The sequence below is a fragment of the Oryzias latipes genome, chromosome 17, assembly GCF_002234675.1.
Source record: "Oryzias latipes chromosome 17, ASM223467v1".
Classification (NCBI taxonomy): domain Eukaryota; kingdom Metazoa; phylum Chordata; class Actinopteri; order Beloniformes; family Adrianichthyidae; genus Oryzias; species Oryzias latipes.
The window spans coordinates 3,142,041-3,165,472 of NC_019875.2; the positions used below are offsets into that span (position 1 = coordinate 3,142,041).

General features: G+C 40.2%; 1 protein-coding gene across 2 annotated transcripts; it reads right to left on the reverse strand.

Annotated features, from left to right (window-relative positions):
• Positions 1-57: 57 nt before the first annotated feature.
• On the reverse strand, positions 58-22,386 carry LOC101169484 (nectin-4). 2 transcript variants are annotated; one of them, XM_004078687.4, is made up of 11 exons: positions 22,006-22,386; positions 16,381-16,581; positions 15,152-15,319; positions 9,292-9,570; positions 7,764-7,881; positions 5,311-5,462; positions 4,775-4,919; positions 4,473-4,548; positions 4,216-4,257; positions 2,731-2,895; positions 58-1,356 (listed from the first exon to the last, which is right to left on the reverse strand). In XM_004078687.4, exons 1-11 carry the CDS (start codon positions 22,055-22,057, stop codon positions 1,084-1,086), a joined length of 1,671 nt encoding a protein of 556 aa, XP_004078735.1. In that variant the 5' UTR covers positions 22,058-22,386; the 3' UTR covers positions 58-1,083. The 2 variants fall into 2 exon arrangements, with proteins under 2 accessions (XP_004078735.1, XP_011484318.1); XM_011486016.3 differs by having other exon boundaries at positions 4,775-4,922.
• Positions 22,387-23,432: the final 1,046 nt, after the last annotated feature.

Consider the following 23,432-nt stretch of genomic DNA (forward strand, 5'->3'; position numbering starts at 1 on the left):
AGGATGAGTTTCTTACAGAAAGGATGCAGATCAAAGTCAACAATACAAAATCCAGACTGTTGTCACGAATGTTTTACTGTCAACTGCGAGGCGGCACAGGTTTTAATAAAAAATTAACAGTTTTTATGAGAGTTTGTGCTTTTATAAACAAACATGACTCAGGAGTTTTAAAGAAAACATAGAAAACCATCCAACACCTGACAGTGCTTCATAATAGGAAGCCTTCACAGTTCATTCAGTGTGTGGTGATGAACACTTCATAAAGATAAACAACAAATTTATTGAAAGTACACCCCCTTTTTTTTCCAAACGTAGTTATAAATATGAGCACATTAATGCCACCTCTTTTGTTTTCACCTATTTCTAAGTTCCAGCAATGAGCAGTTGATCATTTTCACTTTCCAAAAAACTGAAAAAGCAGACAGTTTGGTTGCATTTGATCCATTCATCCAGCTGGTTTAAAACGTCCTTCCATCGCTGCAGGTTTCAGACCCTCCAGTAGTTCAACTCTTCCAAACAGAAATATGAAGCTGCAGTTCAGTACTTTCCCATTTAGTGCACTAAAATAACAAAAAAAAGGTGTGTTTTGTCCACAGGAGGATCCTTGAAGAAAGTAGCTCCACTCCAGTGATTTGGTCAGCATGTTTTCTGTAAACGATGCACAATTCCTGAGTGACCCGAGCAGAAACCTCACTGAAGGCAGCAGGGAAGCAGTTCATTGGTCCGCCCACACATGCAGCAGAGTTTGTAACAGGATTCAGACACCTTTCCCCTCCAAGGACAGCCTCTGCGTTCAGTGAAAGTGCTCAGCCGCTCGTGGACGTTCCAAACTAAATAACGACAGAGTTGCTCTTCATTTGTCTGCAGATCCCCCATCACCCCTCCACCTGCAGCTATGGCGGCATTAAAAAGATCCACAAAATAACTCAACACCTCCCACTTGATAAACCATAGGGGTAAACACTTAAATTTCATAAACGATATGCAGACTTGTGCTTCTGTAGCTTCTTCCAAAAGTTTTACTGTGTTCAAAGTGAGTAGGTGATGAGGAGGAGGGAGGTCGGAGCCATCGTCAGGTCAGACTCAGATGATCTGCTCTCTTAGCTGCAGCACAATGGCGTTGGAATGCGGTTTCGGCCTGAGGGTTCCATCTGTAGTGTAAAAACATCGGGACAGAGCTGATGCTATGTACTGCCGGTTGCCTTCTTCCTCCTCCTCTGTGGAGTTGTAGGAACCCAAATCGCCTTCAAGAGGAGAGTCTCTCTCCTGCAGAAGGCCCAGGTCCGACTCGTTCGGTGCAGCGTACTCATCCTGCTGGGGCTTCACAGGAACCAGAGATGAAGTAATACCAGAGTCCTGGAAGACAAAAAAAAACTCCAGTTACCATCTCCTGTTAGGACCATATGACTTGACTGATAAATCAACTTGTATTCCTCCTATCCAACCTGATCTGAGGCACCATTATAAAATAAAATGAAATAATTCAGTTATATCAATATTGGAAAATATCATTTGGAATGAGCCACAGTAGGTTTAATTTACTATATACAATTGATTGAAACATTGTAAACATCAAAACTTTTAATGCACATTTGATTAAATTCGATAATTTTATTTGTTTTAAATAGAAATAAAAAATGAATGAAATGTAGAAGATAATGTCACCAACATGAAGTGAAAAGGGTTATTTTCAGTTTTGTTTGGTGGACAGATATACATTTTTAAGTTAATTTATTTCTTAAAATGTAACATTTTTACTCTTTTTAACAAAGATAAATATTAATCAAAAAGAACTTTGCTGGAGCTTCATACTTATGGAAGTTCATCTAAAAAGAACTGAAAAAAACAATTTACACAGAAACTTATCAAGTTGAAAAAAATGCCACAGACATAAATCAAAATTCACATTTATACACACACACACACACACACACCTTTATGTACTGGGGTTGAACAATGAATCCATTTATTTTCCTACGATCCAACCAGATCTGTCTGAGGCAAGTTGTAAATCAAATCGACCTATACCATAATGAAACAGTTTAAAATGAAATAAATGGATTTTAGAAAATACAGTTTGGATTCAGACATGGTAGGTTTAATGAACTAAAATGGTAAAACGACCAGTGGAAAACATGTGAAAACTGATCAGTCTGTCATTCCAGTCCAATGTGTGGAAACACTTTGGATAAAGTCATGTGACCATCCACTGTCTAGAATGTTCTAAGAATGTTCCCTTTGGATTCTATGGATGTGGAAAAACAACAGTGGACTGAACTTTAGGAAACTAAAATGTGTCATTAATTGTTGTTAACTTGTTTTTTTTGGTCACATATTTAATTTACACTTGATGATCTTGCAAGAAATACAAGGAATCTGGAAAACTTGACCTCCACTGTTCAGTACAAGTTATTACTCTCTGAGTCACACTGGTTAAAGTTTTGGCTAAAGATGTTCTGGACTGATATTCCGTCAGTGAATTGGATCGTTCAAAATGACCCGACATCGACTATGAATCATATCATCAATCACAAATTATGAAATTAATCGAATCCCTAATTGTTATACCCCTAAAAGGCAGCAATCATTTAAAAACACGTACATACATTTTTGCGTTTTTAAATCCCAACGGGTATGAGGACTCACGATGTCTGGTACCATCGTGGTTCAGTGATGACCAAAACAAGCTACATCACGACGACAGTCAAGGTTCATTTTCACCTGACATACCACAGACATATTGCTGGACTTCAACTCCATCCTCCTCTGGCACTCCTCTGCTTTCAGCATGTATTCTCTGTTGTCTTCATAGTCGACAGGGCGGTTCAGATCGTCCATAGCTGGATGGCCCCTTTTCCCATTCAGAGTGGAGTGGCTGCCTCTGTGACCTTGCTCCTGCAAACACGAGGGTCAGAGTTTCACGGCAGTCCTCGTCTTTTTCATACAAACATGTGATGGGAACTGATCCAACAACGAGCCCATCTTTGGGTTTAAGTTTATGTATTTTATTCGACAATCCTGGTGTTAATTTCAAATGATGCTGAAAAAATATTTAAAGGCAAACATGTATAGTTCAGTGCTTTTGCGTCCCACGTAAACCCTCAACTACTAGTTGGCAGCGCTGCACACTGAACCCCCTTCAGCAGCATCAGGATCTTACATGAACCATCTCATGGTAGATGTTGGCCCATTGCTCGGGTGGTGGTTGTTCCAAAGCTCAATGACACCTACCAGTTCACTGAAACAGGCAGATTGCTGGAGATTGTTTGGTCGTCTAATCCAGCCGGCATGTGCAATCTCATAAAATACATTTAAGCAGTGCTGGGAATAAATAGCACTTTACAATCTTAATCAAACTTAATGAAAACTTTTTGTTTGTGGAAACCAGACAATGTGGAGTGTTGTTTCATAATCTGTCATAAGAAAAGCACTTAGAACTTGCTTGGGAAAAGCCATTTGCATGTGCAAAAACATCGTCTCTGTTCCAGTCTTTGGATACAGTGGGATGCAGTTCTCCCTCACTATATTGCCGCTCATTTTATGCAGTCTTGCTGTAAAAAATGTTACATGCTTTTTTTTTTTTTTTTTTTTAGCAGTACACTGTTCTGCGTCTTGATTGGCCGGAGACCTTGTCAATCAATCTGTGCAGATATGTGCCGCTCTCAAATCTACATAAATGTTCAACAGCATCTTTGTTTTCATTCTCTAATCCTGGAAATGTTTATTTAAACGAGAGAAAAGTGTGAAAAAGTGTGTGTCTGAGAAAAGTGTATTAAGTGTGTAGTGAGGAGGTTTACAGCCTTAAAACATCAGTGATTCTACTTCATGAAGTTCATCTATTGAGAGTCTATTTTAGAGCGTAACCCTCGTCATGAAGGAGGGGGAAGACTGTAAATTGTATCGCGATACGCATCGTGTTGTCAGACTTTCACAGCCCTACTTCATATGTTCCCTGTTTTATCCCCATCAGGACTATGGTGCACTGTGGATTTTAATTACAGCTCACAATAATGTTTATTTCCCCATCATTAATTGACAAACTATGTAAAATGCTATTATAGTACATTTTGGGAGCTTTTCGTTTATTTTCTAACTTTTCTGAAATTAGAACCTACTTAAAACAGAAAATCCTCATAATTCAGTTATTGTTACTAAATTGTGTTCATTTTTTATCTTCTGCATTCAAAGTTGTAAAAGTTTGACTCAGAAACTCACCAAAAGGCTGTTCCTTGACCGAGTTTCAACTCTCAGCTCATTCTGGAAACCAAAAGACAGAAGAACGGTGAGTTCCCCCAGAGAAGATGGCATCCATCAGGATGAGCGATCAACACCCAGAGTCACATGTCTGAAGCTGCAGCCGCCTTTGGTCATGGACTTCAGCCGCAGGCGTTGCTGCTTTAGCGCCATCCAAGTGGTCTGGGTGTGTCGAGCTCATTTGTTTCAAGTTTGCAGGTTATTGGTTTTTTATATACCCGAGATTTCAAGTCAAAGTCTTCAGAGTTTATTCTCCTGAGGGAGGCATGTCTTGAGAAGGTCTCTAGCTGATCCCTAGGAAAGAACAGACAGCATAGTTGAAGGATTAATGAAACAAACAGGTGTCTGGAGGTATATTCTTAGAGAAGAAGTCAAGCGATCAACTGTTTAGCAGCTTCAGAACAAACATAGACAGGTGAGCTGTCATCGCAGAATTTACTGCGTCTAGGAGAGCTCTTCTAGAAAAATGGGCGCAGTTTTCACTGAATGTCTTGGGCTCAGCTAAAAGCAGGAAACTCACTGGAGATCTTTGGTTCTGTTGTTGTAAATCCGGCTGACCAGCCCCACCACAACGATCAGGATCAGGACCACCACTCCCGCAGCCGCGCCAACAACGATCAACAGTAGTTTGTCCTTGTCGGGCCCCTGAAAGAATCCTCTTTGCTCTGCTGGATACATGACACATCTGATGAATCTCTCACATGAGCTAAATCAATGCAACATGTTGTCTTAGTTCATGAGAATATCGTGGAAAAGTGTATTACTCTACAATATTCCATTAAAAAAAATCAAACTTTCATAGACTATAGATTTTTTTTTAACATAAATTCTGGTTCCAGCTCTTTTTTTTAAAAATAGAATCATGGAAACGAAGACCCATGATAATGTAACGTTTTGGAAAGGGTCCAGCTCTGCTCGTCCTCTAAATTCACCACAAGAGAGCAGCATATCAACACAACAGCATCCACTTTTTCCATCAGAAGATTAAACTCTTATTTTTACAGACTCAAGTTGAGACGTTTTTCCACCATTAGCTGAAAAAAAAAGTTCACTTACCAGTTATGGTTATGAAATACTCATTTTTTCCCACTCCAACAGTATTCTTGACAATGCACTCATAGACGCCACTGTCATTAGCATGGAGGGCCCGCCCAAACACCAGCTTTCCGCCAATCACTGACGCTCCATCTGGAAGACGGTCTCCTTTCCTGTTCATTATCAAGGGACAAAAGGAAATAAACTCACTGAAGTGTCAGAGAGGTAAAGGTTACAGAAACCCGTGACTCACAGCTCGGAAGATTTAGTGTTGCTTATTTTGGCAAATGAAAAATGAAAAAGACAAAGCTGCATTCCAGTGTTAAAACCTTAGGCTCTTAAGCAGCACCATGCAATGTTTGATGAGCTTGCATCATGGAGGATGTGCTCCATAATAAACATCATAAAAGTGAAAACACGACAAACCAAAACCTAAACCCACAGAGCCAGACGAACCAAAAAAACACAAGGTCTTTGGGGGGGATAGAAGCAAACCTGAACACAGAGTCTCCCTCATGTCCAGCTTGGGACATCACAGGCAAAACAATGAGGAGCCTTTCTATGATCAACTCCACAGAGACGGGTCGCGTTGCCCTAGTTCTACTCTACTGCCCCCACCCAAAGAGTGAGGTGAGCTCAGGTTACTTTTCTCAAAGTCCCACCTAGCTTCTCTGGTCTTTATGTTCAAGGCTGGAGGTTTGATCCAGCGAGCGGATTGGGGTTGAGAAGGAAACATTTAAGGAGTTCAACGTCACAGTAAGAAGCTAAAAAGATTCTGATCAGTGCCGGTGTTATATCACCACCACACAGCCCTCGCCGTTCTGCAGCGAATGAATGGTGGGTGTGTCAGTGTGCAGCAGCACAAAGCTGCTGTGCATTGGAGAACAAAAACAGGATTCTGGATTTAAATTAAAGACACACTCCAATGAACATTGTGTTTTTAAGAGAGACAGAGAGAGAAAATTTGGATTAAAACTGCATTTCTGGGTATTTCCTTATTCATTTGAATCAGGACCCGACAAAAAAAAAATGCAGTTAGAAAAGTTTGTAGCTGTGACATACAAAGTACAATCACAAGCTCCTTGCTCTGCAGATGAATAGATCCATGTACGTCTACATTTTCAGATCAGAATCAGAATCTTTTTATAGTCATTGTACATGATGATACACTGAAATTGCAGCAGCCATTGAGTGATAGAGATAAATAAAATAAAATAGAAATACTGTACTCACATCTCTAACAAAATAATGTACAATATGTACAGAGACAGTTAAATAATAAATATGTATGGACAGAATAGAATGGAGTGAGTTCAGTTGCTATGAGCACAGCATATACGGTAAATCTTGCGTGTTATTGTACAGAGATCCGGTTACTGCACAGAATTCAAGATATTGCATACATGTGTAGTAGTCAGTGACTTAGCATTTGTAAAAAGTCAGAGTGGGGTGTAGGTTGTGGAAGTATGTGTATTCCGTATGGTGATTGCCTGTGGGAAAAAGCTGTTCCTTAGTCCGTTTGTCCTGGTATCTGGCTCAAAATTGTTTGGCTGGTTAGCTCGGACATTGCTCGCCATTTTTGTTGCAGTGCTGAGACGATCAGAGTGGGACGTTAAGTTTCTACATTTTGATTTCTAAAACTAGTCTAACAAAGAGTAAGGAGTTCTTTAACACTGAACAAAAGTAGACTAATATTGTTTCTTTCCAAACTATTATGATTATTGTATAAACTTCATTTGTAAATCACAATACGCGTGACTGCATGTATTCGCCCTTGTGGACTCAGACATGGTGATGGCTAGTAAAAATAAACCAGAGGCAACATATTGTTTGAAAAAAATTCCTTTTTCTCCAAAAAACAACATTAGATAGCAGTCACTGTGGTGTCCAAAACCTTAAGCGTTACAGCAGATTGTGTAGCACATTGGTATGAAGGTAAGTTTAGAGACGTTTTCAACGCCGACTCGTAGATGAATTTTTTTTTTCTCTAAGCACCCGGCTTTCAATCACAGCTCGCACCCGCATCGCTGTAATAACTGGTACAGCGTCTCTAATTAAAGTGCAGACCCTGTGTTTTACCAGACATTATGATATTTAAAGCATGACACTATGATTAAGTGCTTAGCACGCGTCTCCTGCTCTTCCTTGTGTTGTTCACATCCTCGCTGGAAACTTTAACCCCACCCACATTTCCTAACTTCACATTTAGCAGCAGCTCTGCTTTCCTTCTGACAGACTTTGACCAACAGAGATGCTTAGACTGAAAGACACGCAGCCCGCATGCATGCATGCATGCATAAATGCAGGCTGCTGGTTAGGGCCCCTGTGTTTTAAGTCACTTTCCAGTGCCATACGCAGAGGAATTTTGCAATGTACAAAGACCAATCTTGACGTGGATTGACTTATATTTCTTAAAGCCATACGATGTTGGTTGTACATCTGTCTTAGTAGACAATAAAATGTCATGACTGTACCTTATCCAGGTGATGTTGTGGGGTATTGGGTACCCCCCACCTTTGCACGTAAGCTCCGCTTTCTCCAAACCCACATACCAGTGATCAGTGGAAGAGGAAATGGTGGCATCTGGGGGGTCTGACAAACACACACCTAAGCATCAGCAGTTGCATCCATTTTCTATTTTTACACAAACGACAATAAATGCACAGTTCTGTCCGTTTTGAAAGTCAAATCTGTGAAATGCCTACAAGCCAAAGTGAAGAGAAATCAAAAATATGATGAAAGTTCAGTACTTAAGCCCAGATTTCCTTTCAATGCCATCATTCAACTTGTGCAAGTGTTGCGTCTGGTGTTGCTGCTGGCAGCAGTTCTCTCTAAAATAGTACAGTCACCACCGCCAGTCCCCCCCCCCTTTCTCACGCCATCAAAAGACGTCGATTCATCATTTAAACCATTTTTAAAACATCTGGTTTCAGTCACTGACAACCACAAAGTCGTCATAAATATGACTCCTTTTTTCGTCTGAACACACCATTGCTGGGGGGCAACAGTTAGTTCATCAAATTAAGTCTTTCTTATCCCAGCTGTGGGGTAAAGCTCAGCTTCCCATCGCCCAAATCGCCACAGCCTCCATTCTTTCATCCACTTTTGCCGAGGTGAACAGAAAATACAAAAAGGTTCACAAGCTAATATGTACTTTTAACAGGATAGTCTTGAAAATCTGGCTTTTAGCCCAGGGGAGAGGACTAGTGAACATGCACTTGCTGCAAGTTATAGCAGGCTTGGAATTAGCGCACCAACCACAACTGACTTTGAAGTTGTGCACGACTGCGGGGTCAACCCCAGATTATCCGAAACGGCACCTCATATTAATGCCTGAAAACTGAAAAAAAGTATTAATACTTTTCAGAGGTTTTCAGGGTAAAAGTTGTTCCAGATCAACGTTAATGACCTTTATTGATGGAGGCTCTCTGTCTTTCAAAACAATACATCTCCGTCTAGCTTCCAACAACCGTACGTCTTTGTTGAAAGTCATTTTGTGTTTTGCCTGCAGTTTTTTGTTTTTCACAGCAGCATTCCAGACTCATTCCCTCAAAGGTGTGTTACGGGGTTATGCATGTAAACAAAATATTCAGAGGCGGACGTTTCGAGTGGTTTCTTTACGATGGAAGTATCGACATACATTGTGTGATTTACACAATGTATGTCGATACTGCAGTGTATAACACATATGCAACACAGAAAGGAGAATTAAGCTGCACTCAGGCACATAATGGCTCTTCGGTTTCACCCAACGGTAGAAAAGCTTGACAAATGAAGACAAAAACTATATACTTATACTATATACTTTTGTAGGTCATCTCTCAAGTTGTTATTTTACAGTGTCTTCCTGTGTTGGTTGCAGTTTTCAGAAAAGCTCTTGTGTTTTCTAACCTGATGTTTTTTTTATGCCTGTTGGCATGTATCCAGACTGGATACAACCGTTTCACTTCACCAGATGAAGAGTGTCAGCGTTAGAATGAGAACAGGGTCGGCTCTACTCACACTGAACCTCCACTTTGTTCGGGATCCTCCGCGGTGTCTCCAGGCCTGGATGCCACACCAGGCAGTCCAGCTTCTTCCCGTTCATGTAGCGCAGCGGGTGCAGCGAGTAGTGAGTGGACACGGCTCCGCCCTCACTGGTGTGGTTCTGCGATTGGCCCGGTAGTTCCGTGTCCCAAGACAGCCGGGGGACGGGGCGACCCACCGCTCTGCAGGAGGCGACCACACGGTACGACTGGCCCTCAACCAGAGTAACGGGATCCAGGGAGAAGATGGGTAATGCTAGACGTTGAGGAAGAATGCAGAGAGTTCATAACTTCTGGTATTTAATTCGCCTTTTTTCCCCTCATCCATAATATTTGCACGATGGTCGGAATTTTATCAATTTGGCACTCAAAAAAAACAGTTCTAGTTTTAAATATAGAGTTAATCTGAATATTTCGCCAAAAGACAATGACCGCAGTTTATCTGATATCATCTGGCTTAAAACATTAAAGCAATGTATAATGCAAGAAATCCAAGAAAAACTGGAAATGTACTAAAAATACTTCCGTTAAGCTGTTTTTTTATTTTCACCTGTAATTTTATTAGGAATGTAAGGATTCTAACATTAAAACTTTAAAACTGTAAGCACCACCCTGCCATGCTTCATGAAGGTTTTCCTGCAGCTTTGAGATTTTCTGATGAGATTTTCCTTTTCTTTTTGTCAAACTGTAAGCCAGCTTACATTAATTCTTCTAGTCCTCTAGATGTTTTTGTTTTGATGAGTTACTATGACAATGAGCTGGGTTTTTTCTCATGTGGGAGCACATTAAGCTTATTAAAGCCAGACTAATGCTCAAATAAGACCAGAAATCCAGAGATAAAACAAAGCGGTTTAAGGATGTAGGGCAGGAGAAAACAAAGATTGAGGACATGGGAAAATACTAAGAGTTCAGTGATACGTCGAACATGACCTCTATACCTCCTACATGAGGCTGCAGCAATAAGGTAAAAGTTGAAGACTTTAAGAACATAAAATGACTTAATCCTGGAACTGTGATGAAACATCTATGTCCACTGTTTGGTGTGAGTTTCAGCTCATGACTGTTGCAGTGAGAGGTCACCTGTTCAACACTACTGTAGATGCCATCAGGTCAATAGTTGCCAAGCTACACAAACACCAACCGATACATTCCTGATGATCAGGGTTGATCTCTACCACACCTCTTTCTGCTTCGCTTCTGGCTGTCTGTCAATAGATTTTTATTTGTCATGTTATATAATAACCCCTGTTTATGTAGAAAAAAAAAAAAAAAAAAAAATCAATTTTTTTTTTTTTTAACATTGTCAAATTTGAGTTTCTGGTACTTTTACAAATCTCCTGTTCATTTACTAACAAGGAGCTGTTTTTTGTTGATTTTTTTTTCATTAAGACAATAAAAATATAATACATGAAAAAGCCTAACAATTGTAATATTGTAAGGGGCTCCAGAGAAAACAGAAAAGCAGCATTTTTGTTTTATGGAGCTAAAATTTAACAGTTCATCATAAAAACTATTAATTTGAGCTCATTGTGCTGCACTCAATCTTTAAAGACCCACTCAATGTAGAGTGTGTTTTTAGTATTTTTTTACATGTTCTTGTAGCTTTTTTATGATGCAGGACATTTATACAAATAATTTAAGAATAAAACTGTGCTTCTGAGTATTTATTTATTCAATCCGATGGATCAAGAGCAGACCTGCGGCTTGAAAAAGCTTTGAGCGGGTCAAAGCCTCCCTGCTCTGCTTCATTCTGATGCATCCACTTGCAGACAAATAGATCCACGAACGCCTTTTTTTTCTCTTTTAAGCTGGAATCTTGATCTAAAGTGTACGACTAGATAGCTCCGATATTGCTCACTACTTTTTTGCTACGCTAATGTTGGCTTGGAGTTGTGAAGTGCTATAAGCTAGCGGGAGAGAGTGTAAACAGAGGGTTGATGGGAAATTAGCCGAGGTTAACTTCTGCGCCAACACTCCCAACAAAAAACATAGAGGCGATTTTCCAAGAAACTTGTTCCGCTCTGCAGAAACTAAGTCTTGAAAAAACAACAGGTTTTTTTTCATTTAAGCCAAAAACGCATAATCATAATTAAATGATCACTGGGATCAATTTTAAAAATAGAAAAATATATAGATGGAGGGGCATTTAAAGTGATTTTAATCATGTATAATTTTTGAGTTTCAACTTTTCCACTTGTGGTTTTTGTCTTTTTTATAGTGAATTACTTTGAATTGTTGTGCCACTCCAACTTGGAGTGATTCTGTGATCCAAATCCTGTTAAACAGTTTACAAAACAAAGGACCTGCGACGCCGTGGTCATCGTAGTCAAACTAAGTTTACTGTGATGCTTTTGCCAGGATCTCATGCAGATAGAGGGAGCGTAAAAGTATAAACTAAATATGAAGAAAGCATCATTTCTTTCAACCACTCTTCTTACCCCATCTGCCCCCTTGGTTTTAAAAACTAAGAGCTTAGATTTATTATGAATTTGATCCAAATGCTCCTTTAAAACCGATACCGGTGCAAATCCTTAACAGAAACCAACTGTTATCTCCTGATCAAGATGTACAAGAGAAAATCTCAACTTTCACAAACATTTTGTTTCTGGTTTCGATTTTATCAGATGTTTTTAAATAATTGTCACTTAAAATCGTTTAGTGTAGTTTTCTCCTTTGTAGAACTTCCTTTAAACTTTAAACAACCCACTTAGTCCTTCTGTTCGCCTGATTCGGACCAAAAACTGGAACTTTCTGAAGGTCTGAAAATGTTTTATAAACATAAATATTATAGGTTTAAAGCTAATCTGCATAAATAAATGTACACCAACACATGAAGTGGACACATAACTATTCATAAAGACCTCACCGGTGGTTCTGGTAAATTCTGGTGGGAACCGAGCTCCACACCATCCTGTTGAGCATTCCTTTGATTTAATTAGTGACTTTCTAAAGAAAAATCTGCTTTGTGTTTCAAAACAAGCACACTCAAATGTCACCTGAATCATTTACATTTCAACATTTGTTTCCTTTTTCCTCACGTCACAAACTGGTTGAACACGACTTTGACTCAGCGCACAATGACTACCTAAAAACAAAAAAGGTCAGTCTTTCCACTGGTGTTAATGAACAAGCTGCTGCCAGTCATAACTAAACTCATTTAGGGGTTCTGTGCTCCCACTCCTGCTGGGAAAAAATATATTTTTCACAACAAAATAACAGAATCATCAATAAAAATGTGTTGAAATCGACATTTTATAGCTGAATGTTAAAGAATAACAGGGGATCATGCAGAGCAGAAGGTCGTCGGTTACTCATCTGTTTTTCTTTTGCTGCCTCGCCTACATGAAGGCGTGCTCAGGCAAGTGGATGAATGAACGAACACTGACTGACAACTAAATGAGACAAACAAATGTATCAATATCAACTTCCCAGAACATCTTCACTGGACGTGGATTCACACACACTCAGCTGTAGAAAACGCTTCATGTTCAATTCCACTTAAAAAGAAAGAATTCTACTTCCTCTCTTGCCTTCAATCTAACATGACAATGCCATAAACGGAATAAAGATTCTGCATTTTATGGACATTATTCCAAATTAAAAAGTCTTTAGTCAAAGCAGTTCAAGTGATGGAAAGAATCTGGATGTTTTCACACTAGAACAGTCCTGACGACTGCCTAATTTGGCAAAGAAATTAGTTCGACTTGTTTTGACACTTGAGCTGATCAAACTGCCTAAAAATATTTTGCATTTACAACAGCTGCCCGCAGCATGAAGAAAAGCCTCCCAGATCATGTTAATAAAGCAACTTTACCTCCTAATGATACTAATAATAAGCAGCGAGAGATTTCCAAAGTGTTTTCCTCAGTGATGCGGTTGTTGGCTTTTATTTCTGAATAGCTGTCTTTTGTTCCCTGCTGCTCTTTGGTCAAATAGACATTTCTCTGCATTCAGTTAGTACCTGAACTGCTGGAGGATGAACTGAGGCACCCTGGTCTCACTGAACTAGTTTCAGTGGGGTTAAAGGTCAGGCTGAAGGATCTGTCACACCTTTGATTCATCCTGATGCTCCCTGGACTTGAACCATCGGCCCTACACGGCTGTTCCGCTGTCGAGTTCCACCTGAGTTGTGTTAACGTGCCTGAAAACTTTCCTCCTGGCAGATGTAACACTCATTTTGGGATCAGTTAAAGTAAAAAACACTTTAGGAATTGACGAACGACCTGAAGTTGTTTAATATCAGGCCAACATAAGTTAAGGAAACTTTGCTTTTGTACTTTTATTAAGGTAGAAATGTTCTTTATTTTTAATATAAAAACATGAACCTTAAACTGTTCTTAACATTTTAAGCCTTTTGGAAAGGATGCTTTGACACTATAAAGCCGTGTAGAGTGTTGTAGGACCAGCAGTCACCAAAACGCAGAGCGGCTGCTACACGCACATTCCTCTCCATCTCTGCCTCTCATGGCCAATTGATGAAAAAAATATTTCCGGATGGCAACTTTTCTGTTTGTTTTACCTCTACAGTTACCATTTTAGGTTTTAGTCACCTGGGGGTGATGAACAGGTCTACGTAATCTTTAGAAAAATCAGAAAAATGTAATGTTGGGATTTTCTTTGAGGTTTTCGTTAACCACGCCCATATTCCTAATATGTTCTTATTGTATTTCATATAGTTTCATTTGGTTTGAAGCAAAAGTTCATGTATGACATTTTCACAATATTCTGGTTTAAAAAAAAAGTGTGAGCAACAGTGAACAGTGAGCTCGCCACGAAAAGTCCGTTCATCTACAACTTCTCAAGTGTTAGTTGGTACAAAAGGGGATTTTTTTTATGTAGTGAATTTAAGATTGTGGCCCTCTCCCGAGGTTGAAAGGTCAAGGGAACTTTGATTGTGGTTGTAGACTTAAGCTGCTGGCGTGTTTCATGAAACATAAGAGATTTTAAGCCCCATTCATTTTTTGGGTGCTTTATCCCCCTTTTTTTCCCTGAGTTGGGTGTGTGCAAATTTCTGTCAGTTTGTGGTTTCTCCAACATTTTTGCTCGAAGGCTCAGTAAGAAAGCAGAATCGCGAGAACAATCCTGTCCTTGCCGTCCAGGACTGCTGAGGGACAGAATAACTGACAGTAACAGGTAACGGCTTAACCTCAAAAAAACAACCAAAACACATTTTTGTGGGGGGTTGAAGTTCAACAGAAAGCCCCTAAGGCTTTCACAGCCTGTTCTTCACCGGGTGCCTCTTTCAGAGAAAGTCTTCACACCACGGCTGTACTTTGGGTCTGTGAAGGCAAACGCTTGAGAAACAAACACAGCAGGGAAATGAGTCAAAGTGTGAAAGGTTCCCAGTATTATGGGCAGTGCACACATTTATCGCCGACTTAGAAGTTCTGTGCTCCATGATTTCTGCTACTCTGAACCCAGCAGCGAGTCGTGCATCACAGTACTATGATTTAAAAGCTGAAATGTGCTTTTCAGAGAAAAATGAGAATCATTTATGCTTGTTTTGTGAAGTTTGATCCGTCTTACCTCACCAACTTATCGCTAAACTCTCATCAAAAGCATCTTGTTCATCTTTAGGAACTAAATCAGATTGAAGGTGTTGGGACAGCCGTGTTACACAAAAGCAAAACCTTCACCACGTGTTTGTGACAAAAGAGTTCACACCTATTGTGATCATTTACAATCTACTTATAAGTTTAGTTTTTGAACCTTTTTGTTTTCTGTTGAACTTGCTGCATAATTTTAACCACATTAGCAAACCTGCTGATCTTCCCGCATCGGCGGCTCTTCCTGTGCGCTTTGAGGATTACAGAGACGTAAGACGAGATGCCACTTACTCCAGACTTGGAGGTTAATGCGTCTCTCAAAGTTCCCATTGGGAAAGGTGGAGATGTGGCAGATGTAGCTGCCCTCATCATAATCCTCGGTGATGGGGATCAACAGAGCGGAGTTGGCGATGGGGCGGCTGCTCTCAAACTTCACCCGGCCGGAGTAACGCCCAAATTCTGGCAAAACAAAAACAGCTTTAGGCCCATTACCTGCAGTTTTCTGAAGCCCAAACAGACATTATAAAGGGAGCTTATTCCCCTTTGGTAAAAAGCTTAAAGTGAGATAAGAAAATAAACGACTTTGTGAAAATAAACCAGTCTAGAGACGTCACACACACACACACACCCTCCAGACAAATAATACAGGAGCAAAACAACCTCCTTTCCTGCTGTGATCTCACATCAGATAACCCTGATGTTTAACCCATTAAATATCTGCTGCACCCAACTTTCAGACCATAAAACCAATAATTTCATCATATCCTTTCATGTGCACACTGTTATTTAGTAATGTTATTAATTTACTATGTATTTAGCCTAAGATTTCCATAACTTCAGGAACAAAATCACTTTAATCTGTTTTTTTATAAAGTATAAATAAAGGCTTTTGTTGTAAATCCAATTTAATGCAAGGAAAGCAAAAGCAATTCTAATAAAAATAAAACTGTTTGGGTTTTCCTTTTTTTTTTTTTGGTTAAACTTGAGTTATTGTTGGTGCGTTTTTCCTGAACTGCAGTTGAAGGTTTAATGAAAAGCATCATTACAGCCTGTGATCATGTTAAAAAACAAAACCAGAAGGGAAAAAAAAGAAGGTTTGACTTAACAGTTAAAACGTGACAAAAGTTCAGATTTAAGGATATATAAAAACCATATAAACTTTTACAGAAGACACTGCATTTAGGCAGCCAGAACATCCAAAAGGAGCAACGTCAGCACATGAAGACTTTTTAATAAGATTTTATTTCTTCATATTTAACAAACAAAAGGGAGCTTTTTTTAAATAAACCTAAAAGTTTAACACACTTATGTTTCCTTCAGGGATTTGCACAAATAAAGCCACATATGCGATGTTCACATTTGATTATGGATAACAGACATTCAATCAAAACTGTTGGTGCCAACATGCATGTCAGAACAGTAATCACATGTAAACTACATCAACTGAACACAAAGAAGCTTTTTGCTAATAATAAAACTTTATTTGTCCTTGTCTGCAAAAATGTGAAGAGCTCATTTACCTGTGTGGCCATCTTGGAAGTGGGCTGTAATGACCTGCTCCTTGCTGCCACCTGGAAGCTCCTTTTGCCAGGTGACCTGCACCACTTTTTCCTCTCCTTCTACATTATAATGACATGGAAGCCGGGTCTGAGATTCTGTCAAGGAGCGCAAGAAGGTGACGGGTTCAAGCGGCTCCACAAAGCCCCCCTGAACAAACGACACTGCAGAGAAAAGAGAATCGGGATCAGCGATCGGAGTCGGGAAATGCAGATAAGTGGGATCATGTATGTAAAACCCAATTATTTCACATTCAAAGCACCTTTTTAAGCATTAAACTTCTATAAATGATTCTGGTCCGCCTAACTCGACAAAAACAACTTTGTTTATTGGCTAACAAACAAAAGTGATGCCAGTTTGCTTAACCGGCTCTGCCTCTTTCACAACAACAGAGAAAGCCTGCTAAGAGGCCAAGAAGAGGCTAAAAAGAGGGAGGGTTAGATCAAATTATTCATCGCATCAGATGAAAGCCTTGAAAATAAACAAACCTGAGGGAAGCCCTTTCTGAAAAGCACACGTGCCGTTTGCTGGACAGCCTTAAAGAGTCACAAAGAAAAGAGCTTTTGTATTCATCTCCATTTCCTTATCGATAAGTGAACACAGTCATCGCCTTTGTTTCACTTGTGTCATCCATTTTCCACACGTTTTGGTTTTGTTCTGATATTTCTATAGGCTAGAACTACGCCTACGTTAGACGCACATGGCCGTTGTTCCACATAGAGCAGCGTTCTATTCTTAGGATCAAACTGGGCTTAAAGATTTGGTGTGACAGCAGTTAGTCATTAATAGTGAGGGAGTTGGAGGGAAAAAGGTTCATACTTTTTAACAGGCCACGTGTTTTATTCCAACTTAAAATCACTGTGGTCGTCGTGACCAAAGCAAAGCATCTTTGTTTGTGTCACACCTTTAGAGGTAATTCAGAGAGCTTTACGGTCGCTAATGTGTGACCAAAATTTACAAAACCAGAGTTTGTGCTTGAAATCCAGTAGATTCTAACATATCAAACCTGCATTCATACTCTTATGTCGTTTTCTAAAACTTTTTAAAATGTTGACATTTTTCTGCACAAGTCACAGTGCAAGTCAGCAAAATTTTGAAAAAGAAATCAAGAAAGAACTTTGTTGATTTAGTCTAAGAATTAAGATCCTTGTGAGCTTATGCAAGAAAGACGGTTGGGAAATCTTGGGGAATCTTAACCATCTAAACAGGGGAAAGAGAATCTCAAAGCATGACTGACATTTTAGCGTCGTGATACTGATGCCACCTCGACTTCCTTATTCAATAGCACAGATGACCTGTAGATAACTGCAATCAAGCATTTGTATCTATGCTCACAAAAACGTAGGCGTTTTATGAATAATTGTAGTTTTTTTCTTCTAAGTTTTATGAAGTTATTTTAAAGGAAAACTGAACCCAAACAGCATCCAAAGGTTGGACATCATATTTGAACCTCTGTTCACCTGGAACATTGTGTATAACATGCACGACTTGACGGATTAACTTGTAACTGACATGGCTCTGCAAACAACAGGTTCTTCAGAAGCTCCACGGCTAACCAGCTAAGCTCTCAAGGTAAACCATGGACTGTAAATGAGAACTGGACCGAGTGACTCCTCCCCCCTGGCATTCCAAACAGGAAGTACCTGCTGGCTCCAAGAAGCCAAAATCCCACAGACTTAAGAGAAATAAACAGCTGTTACTCATTCCATTTGTCAGAACGCATTTTTTAATGATTTTTTTTCTGTGGCTGTGCAGTGGAAGTGGTTAGCATCCTCGCTTCACAATGAGAAGGTTCGATTCCCAGCTGGGACCTTTCAGTATGGAGTGAAAGGAGGAGCCGTACAGACTTAAGGGTGGGTTTCTCTCTGCCAGTAGAGTGATTCGTATCACGCTTGTGGGCAGAGGAGAAACATTTTTTCACTTGGGTGGGTCTGAAGCACAGAAGTTTACATTTAAATGCAAGTATTTTATCAATAGATGTAAATGTGACTTTTTTTTTTGCTTTTTCCTATTTATTAAACTGATGTTTATTAAACATGTCCAACATGGATCCAACGTAGATGACCGATGATTATCGATGACTTCTTTATGCAGTAGTAACGTTTGAATATGAAGACTAATTTTTCCAACTCTGGAGGGACAAATGTATGGGTAAGGATAAGCTGTAGGGATAAGGAAGCAGTTCAGAATTAGCCTAAGTGTCCTTAGGTGTGCATGTGTGAGTGTGTGTGGGAGTGCTTGGGCCCCGCCTTCACCCAGTGGTAGTCAGGATAACCTCCGACAACCCTGTGACCCTGAAAGGGATGTGGCGGGTTACGAAAATGGGTGGATAAATACATTTTCTGTAGTCCAAGTTGTTCAAGTTATAAGCTGACCAATCCGACGCCTCCATAAAATGTGGTCTCACGTCCAACATTTGAAACCTTTGACAGATGTGTAAGTGGCGTGGACGAGCTCACTCCTGACTGGCGAGAGTTGTTGCCAAAGCATTGTTGAAAGAGACCGACTTGGACCAATCACTGCCGCCATGTCAGAGCAAGATGTCGTCCATATCACGAAAATATGGCAACTGAATTGACGTCATTTGGCTGGAGGTGGAGGTGAACCGTTTTCTATGGGTGACATCACACTCAGTCCAGTTCTCATCTCCAGCCAACGGACTAAACAGCAGCATGGCTCCATAAATATCTCCTCTGTGGTCAAAAAGGCCTCTCAGATTCCAAAGTGAGAGTTACAGCAAGGGCTGATGGGAGATGAAAGTCTGACTTTTCAGGTGAGGAAGCTCCAGACAATAAGGGTTCTTCATGCAAACAACATTGAAAACTCAAAAGAAATGGGATCCACTTGCAGAAACTGGTACACAAACTGTACTGAAACATGTTCAGCACTCACATGCTCTCATTAAGGTTTAAAATGTCCCTTAAAAACCTCACAGACTTGTAGGATCAGGAAATGTTAGTCTGATATTTACTGAAAAATCTGCATCATTTTCAGTTGTGTAGTGGAGCTGCATTTACGCAGCTTTGTAATTTTAGATCTTTTTAGTTTGCAATTCAAATTCCTGGTTGACCAACACACACAAACACTGTAGTGTGGACAGAACATCTGAACATTGTTGTTACCGAAGGAAGCGGAACTTTTTTTTTTTAAGTTTAGGACACTCAACGATCTGTTTTTTTTAAGTCATGTTTAAATTTTCACCATTTTACTCAGTTCTTTGTGTAACATCACAATGAGTGGATCTCTGTGAGCCGCTATAGCAAAGAGTTCCCATCAACGCTGTTGACAAGCCCATCATGGTGCTGATTAATGACAGACCTTGTTAAGGTGGTGACACGCAGCCGTGGGACACAGACAGGCGTGTCAGAGGAACATCCACAACTCAAACAGGAAAAGCCAAACATCTGACCTTTGATTTCTGGGATAAATCCGTTTTTTCCTGATTTCAGTGGTTACTGATTCACAAGTCGAATCAATGATTACAAAGATGCCAATATGGGTCATGGGCCCACATAAACCCTTCACATTCAGGGAACAAGGCCAAAGAGAAAAAGTATGTCTGGGAACGGAGGACAGTGTGGGTGGCCTAGTTTAGGAGAAAACGATTTTCACCATAAAAGCTGATTTTAGGAGAAGACTGAAAGAAGTATTGAAGTCGAGGGAGTGTGAGAAGAAACCAACAGCCAGAAGCAGACAGTTCAACAGACTTAAGACAAACATTAGTGCACCTCAGCAGTCACAATGCAGCCTGACAAGCTTTTCCTGCTCGCAGAGTCATTTTATCACGCCTGTGTTTGACAGTGAAAATAATGGCCTGATAAGTGCATTTGCCCTTCTCAGTGGAGCGGAGCACAGTTTCAGCTGATTCAACCACTCGTCTCCACAAAAATGTGCAAACAAAGCTGTCAGAGTGGCATTTCAGGCAGTCACGGGTCCAACAACCACACTGACCGACGTCTTACAACCCATCTTCCTGAGCAGAATGTGCCAGAACCACATTCTCCTCAGCCACTCAGATTTCCACACCTGCACAGATCTCCAAGCCACTCAGGCGATGGTATTTGGGCACGTGTGATGGAAGTGTCTGATTTGAAGGCCCTGTCGCACAGTTTCAGACTTCCTGCTGGGACTCGGGTTGCACAAGTTTCCTGGAGTCTGGCATGCACACAGTGGGGGTTTGAGTTGATCCTAAATGGGTTGGGTTAGCGCTCTGTGCAGGCCTGGCGGGGTAAACCCTTCCTCACAAACAATGCAGGCTGGGAAACAATGAAACTCAAATAAATGTGACTAAAAGATTAGAAAAAGACAAACAAATGTTCACACGTTTGCCTGTCTTAAGCTAGATCTTATTCTAATCAGATGGATAAAGTCCTACTCTGATGGGGTTTTTCACATGTTCTTGTGGCTTTTTTCTGATGGAGAAATATAAGATTAGAATTGCATTTCTGAGTATTTCTTTATTCGGGAGCAGATGAAAATAAATGCAGTTTTAAATAGATCACATTTGTGATGTATATAAATATGCTGGGTGGACCACAAGCTCCCCGCTCTGCTCCATTCTGATGCGTCCCCTTACAGACAGACAGACAGACAGACACATCCCTGTACGTCTTTGTTTTCCCCGTCTGAGCTGACATCTGGATCAAAACCAGATCTAATATTGCTCGCTGTTCTTGTTGCACCGCAAAGGTTATGTTGGGGGTGTGGAGGCTGTAAGCTGGTGGGAGCGCGTGGAAATAGATGGGTAAAAGGAAGAAGGGGGGGGGGGACTTGCTGTGCACCAAAAGTCCCGCCCACAACTCAGATGAATTTCTAACATAGTTCCTGCCGCTCTGCAGAAACTATGTCCTGAAAAACTGCTGTTTTCTCGTTTAAAAGATGATCGGAGTAGATCTTTAGGATCAAATACATGTATAAACAGCTACAGAAATGTGGATCACAGTGACAATTTCTTCTTTTAGCAAAAATAAGGAATCCAGATGAATGAAACTTCAAATCATCATAGATTATCTGACTGAATTTAGGCAGCTATTTTCTGTACAAACCACAGCCTCATACAGATCCTGACTAATCTGCAGGAGGAGGCTGCAAAAACCCTCCAGACTTCCCAGGCAGCTGTACCTTCAGCCTGAACTGTAATTAAGACAGGTCAGAGCTCACTAGTTCTCCTCAGTGAGGGCTGGAAAAGCAAAGCAAAATCTGAATTTATGGAACTGACTGGATTAGAGTGGAGGCAGTGCTGACGTTCATGAACACCTTCTACACATCTGGGTAAAACTGACCCTTTCAGAAAAATCCATAAGAAGCTGAGGACATACATAGCTGAAAAAGCTGAGCCTTAAAGAAGCTTCCCTTAAAAACCTGTCCTTTAATTATCTGTGAGAAAATTACATCAATGAGCGTTTTGTAGTTAAATAACATCAAAGAAAGCTGGAAAATAGAGTATTCATATTTTTATTTAACAGTTAAAACAGCACTGTTCAGGACGTGTGCAAATGTTGCCACAACTTTTGAATAATCTTTTCCAGCATCGTCTCAAATGCATGATGCACAGTCAAACAGGCTTTGAACTGAAACAGCAAACTTACCTGACAGGAATAGCAGCGCCAGAACCGCTGCAGGTGTCCGGATCGACTCCATCTACAGTCCCAAAATAAAGCTTCAAATGCGGATTTAAGCGGACATGATCGCCGCGCGGAGCCTGCACGCGCCTCTGTCTGTCTCAGCAACAGGTGTTTCCCGGCTTAACCCTCACACAGGTATGCTGCTGCATTAAAAACCCAATCATCCCTCACTGCTGGAGCTGGAGAGGCTCAGACTGCGACACAGCTTCAAGTTTGCTGATCCAAAGCTGACACATGAGGAAAAACAACGACATAAGAATGATAAGAAATCGAGTTGGACTGAGCGGGATTTTCCTCTAACGCGGACACGACCGCGTGACACGAACAGTCTCGACTCACTGGTTTGAGCAGCTACACCTGGGGACTGGCTCCGCCCACCAATCAGGTGGACACGCCCAAAAGGCGGCTCTCTGCTTTGGAAACTCAAGTTCATCCTGTTTGTTTGTTTATTCTGTAATAATTCATTTAGAAATGATCTTTATTAACATTTTCATTGACTCCTGCATTATGCCCCTCCTTGAAACCACTTTCTAATTATTTTGTGGGGAAAACAGAGAAATGTCTTCTTAAAAATAAAAAAGGGAAACTTGTGATGCTTTCTTTTTGTTTAGTTAATTAGAAACTTTTCTTTCCTGGATTTTTCTCCACTTTCCTTCATTTACACAAACAGAAGAATGAGCATAAAGGAAGCTAGGGCAAATATATTTTTCATAGATTCTGAAATTGGATGATAAAAATGACACTCTGAAGTTAAAAATTAATAGCCTTAGTTGACCTTACAGTTGCATATTATAATGATTTTATTGAATAATAGGTCAAACTGAATGGTAGATCACATCATTAGTCAGAAATCAATGAACAGTTTGAGACTGTGAATAACAGTTTCAAACTCTGGGGCTCCCTTGAAAAATAGCTTATTAAATCTCATTGGGATTTTAACATTTTTGTTTCTTTTTTTTTGATCGCCCATGTGTCAAAGTGTCCTTGAGCAAGAAACTGAACTCCACATTGTGGTTATGGAACCACCAGTGATAGCCATCAGTGTGTGAATGGGTGAGTGAGTTTATGGTGAGTGAATGGGTGAGTAAATGGTGAGTGAATGGTGAGTGAATGGTGAGTTTATGGTGAGTGAATGGCGAGTTTATGGTGAGTGAATGGTGAGTGAGACTGTGACTGTAAAACACTTTGGACCTTAAAGCAAGGTAGAAAAGTGCTATAAAAGCAACCTTTTATGAATATTATATACCACTAAACCAACTTAGAAAACAACCTAAGAACTAAATAATCCACCATTGAACACACACAAAAAAAGAAAAGTCATGCTGTTGCCATTGTGACGTCATGTCTATCGTGATTACTTCCTACTTCATAAAACCTAGAATTTTCCTGGA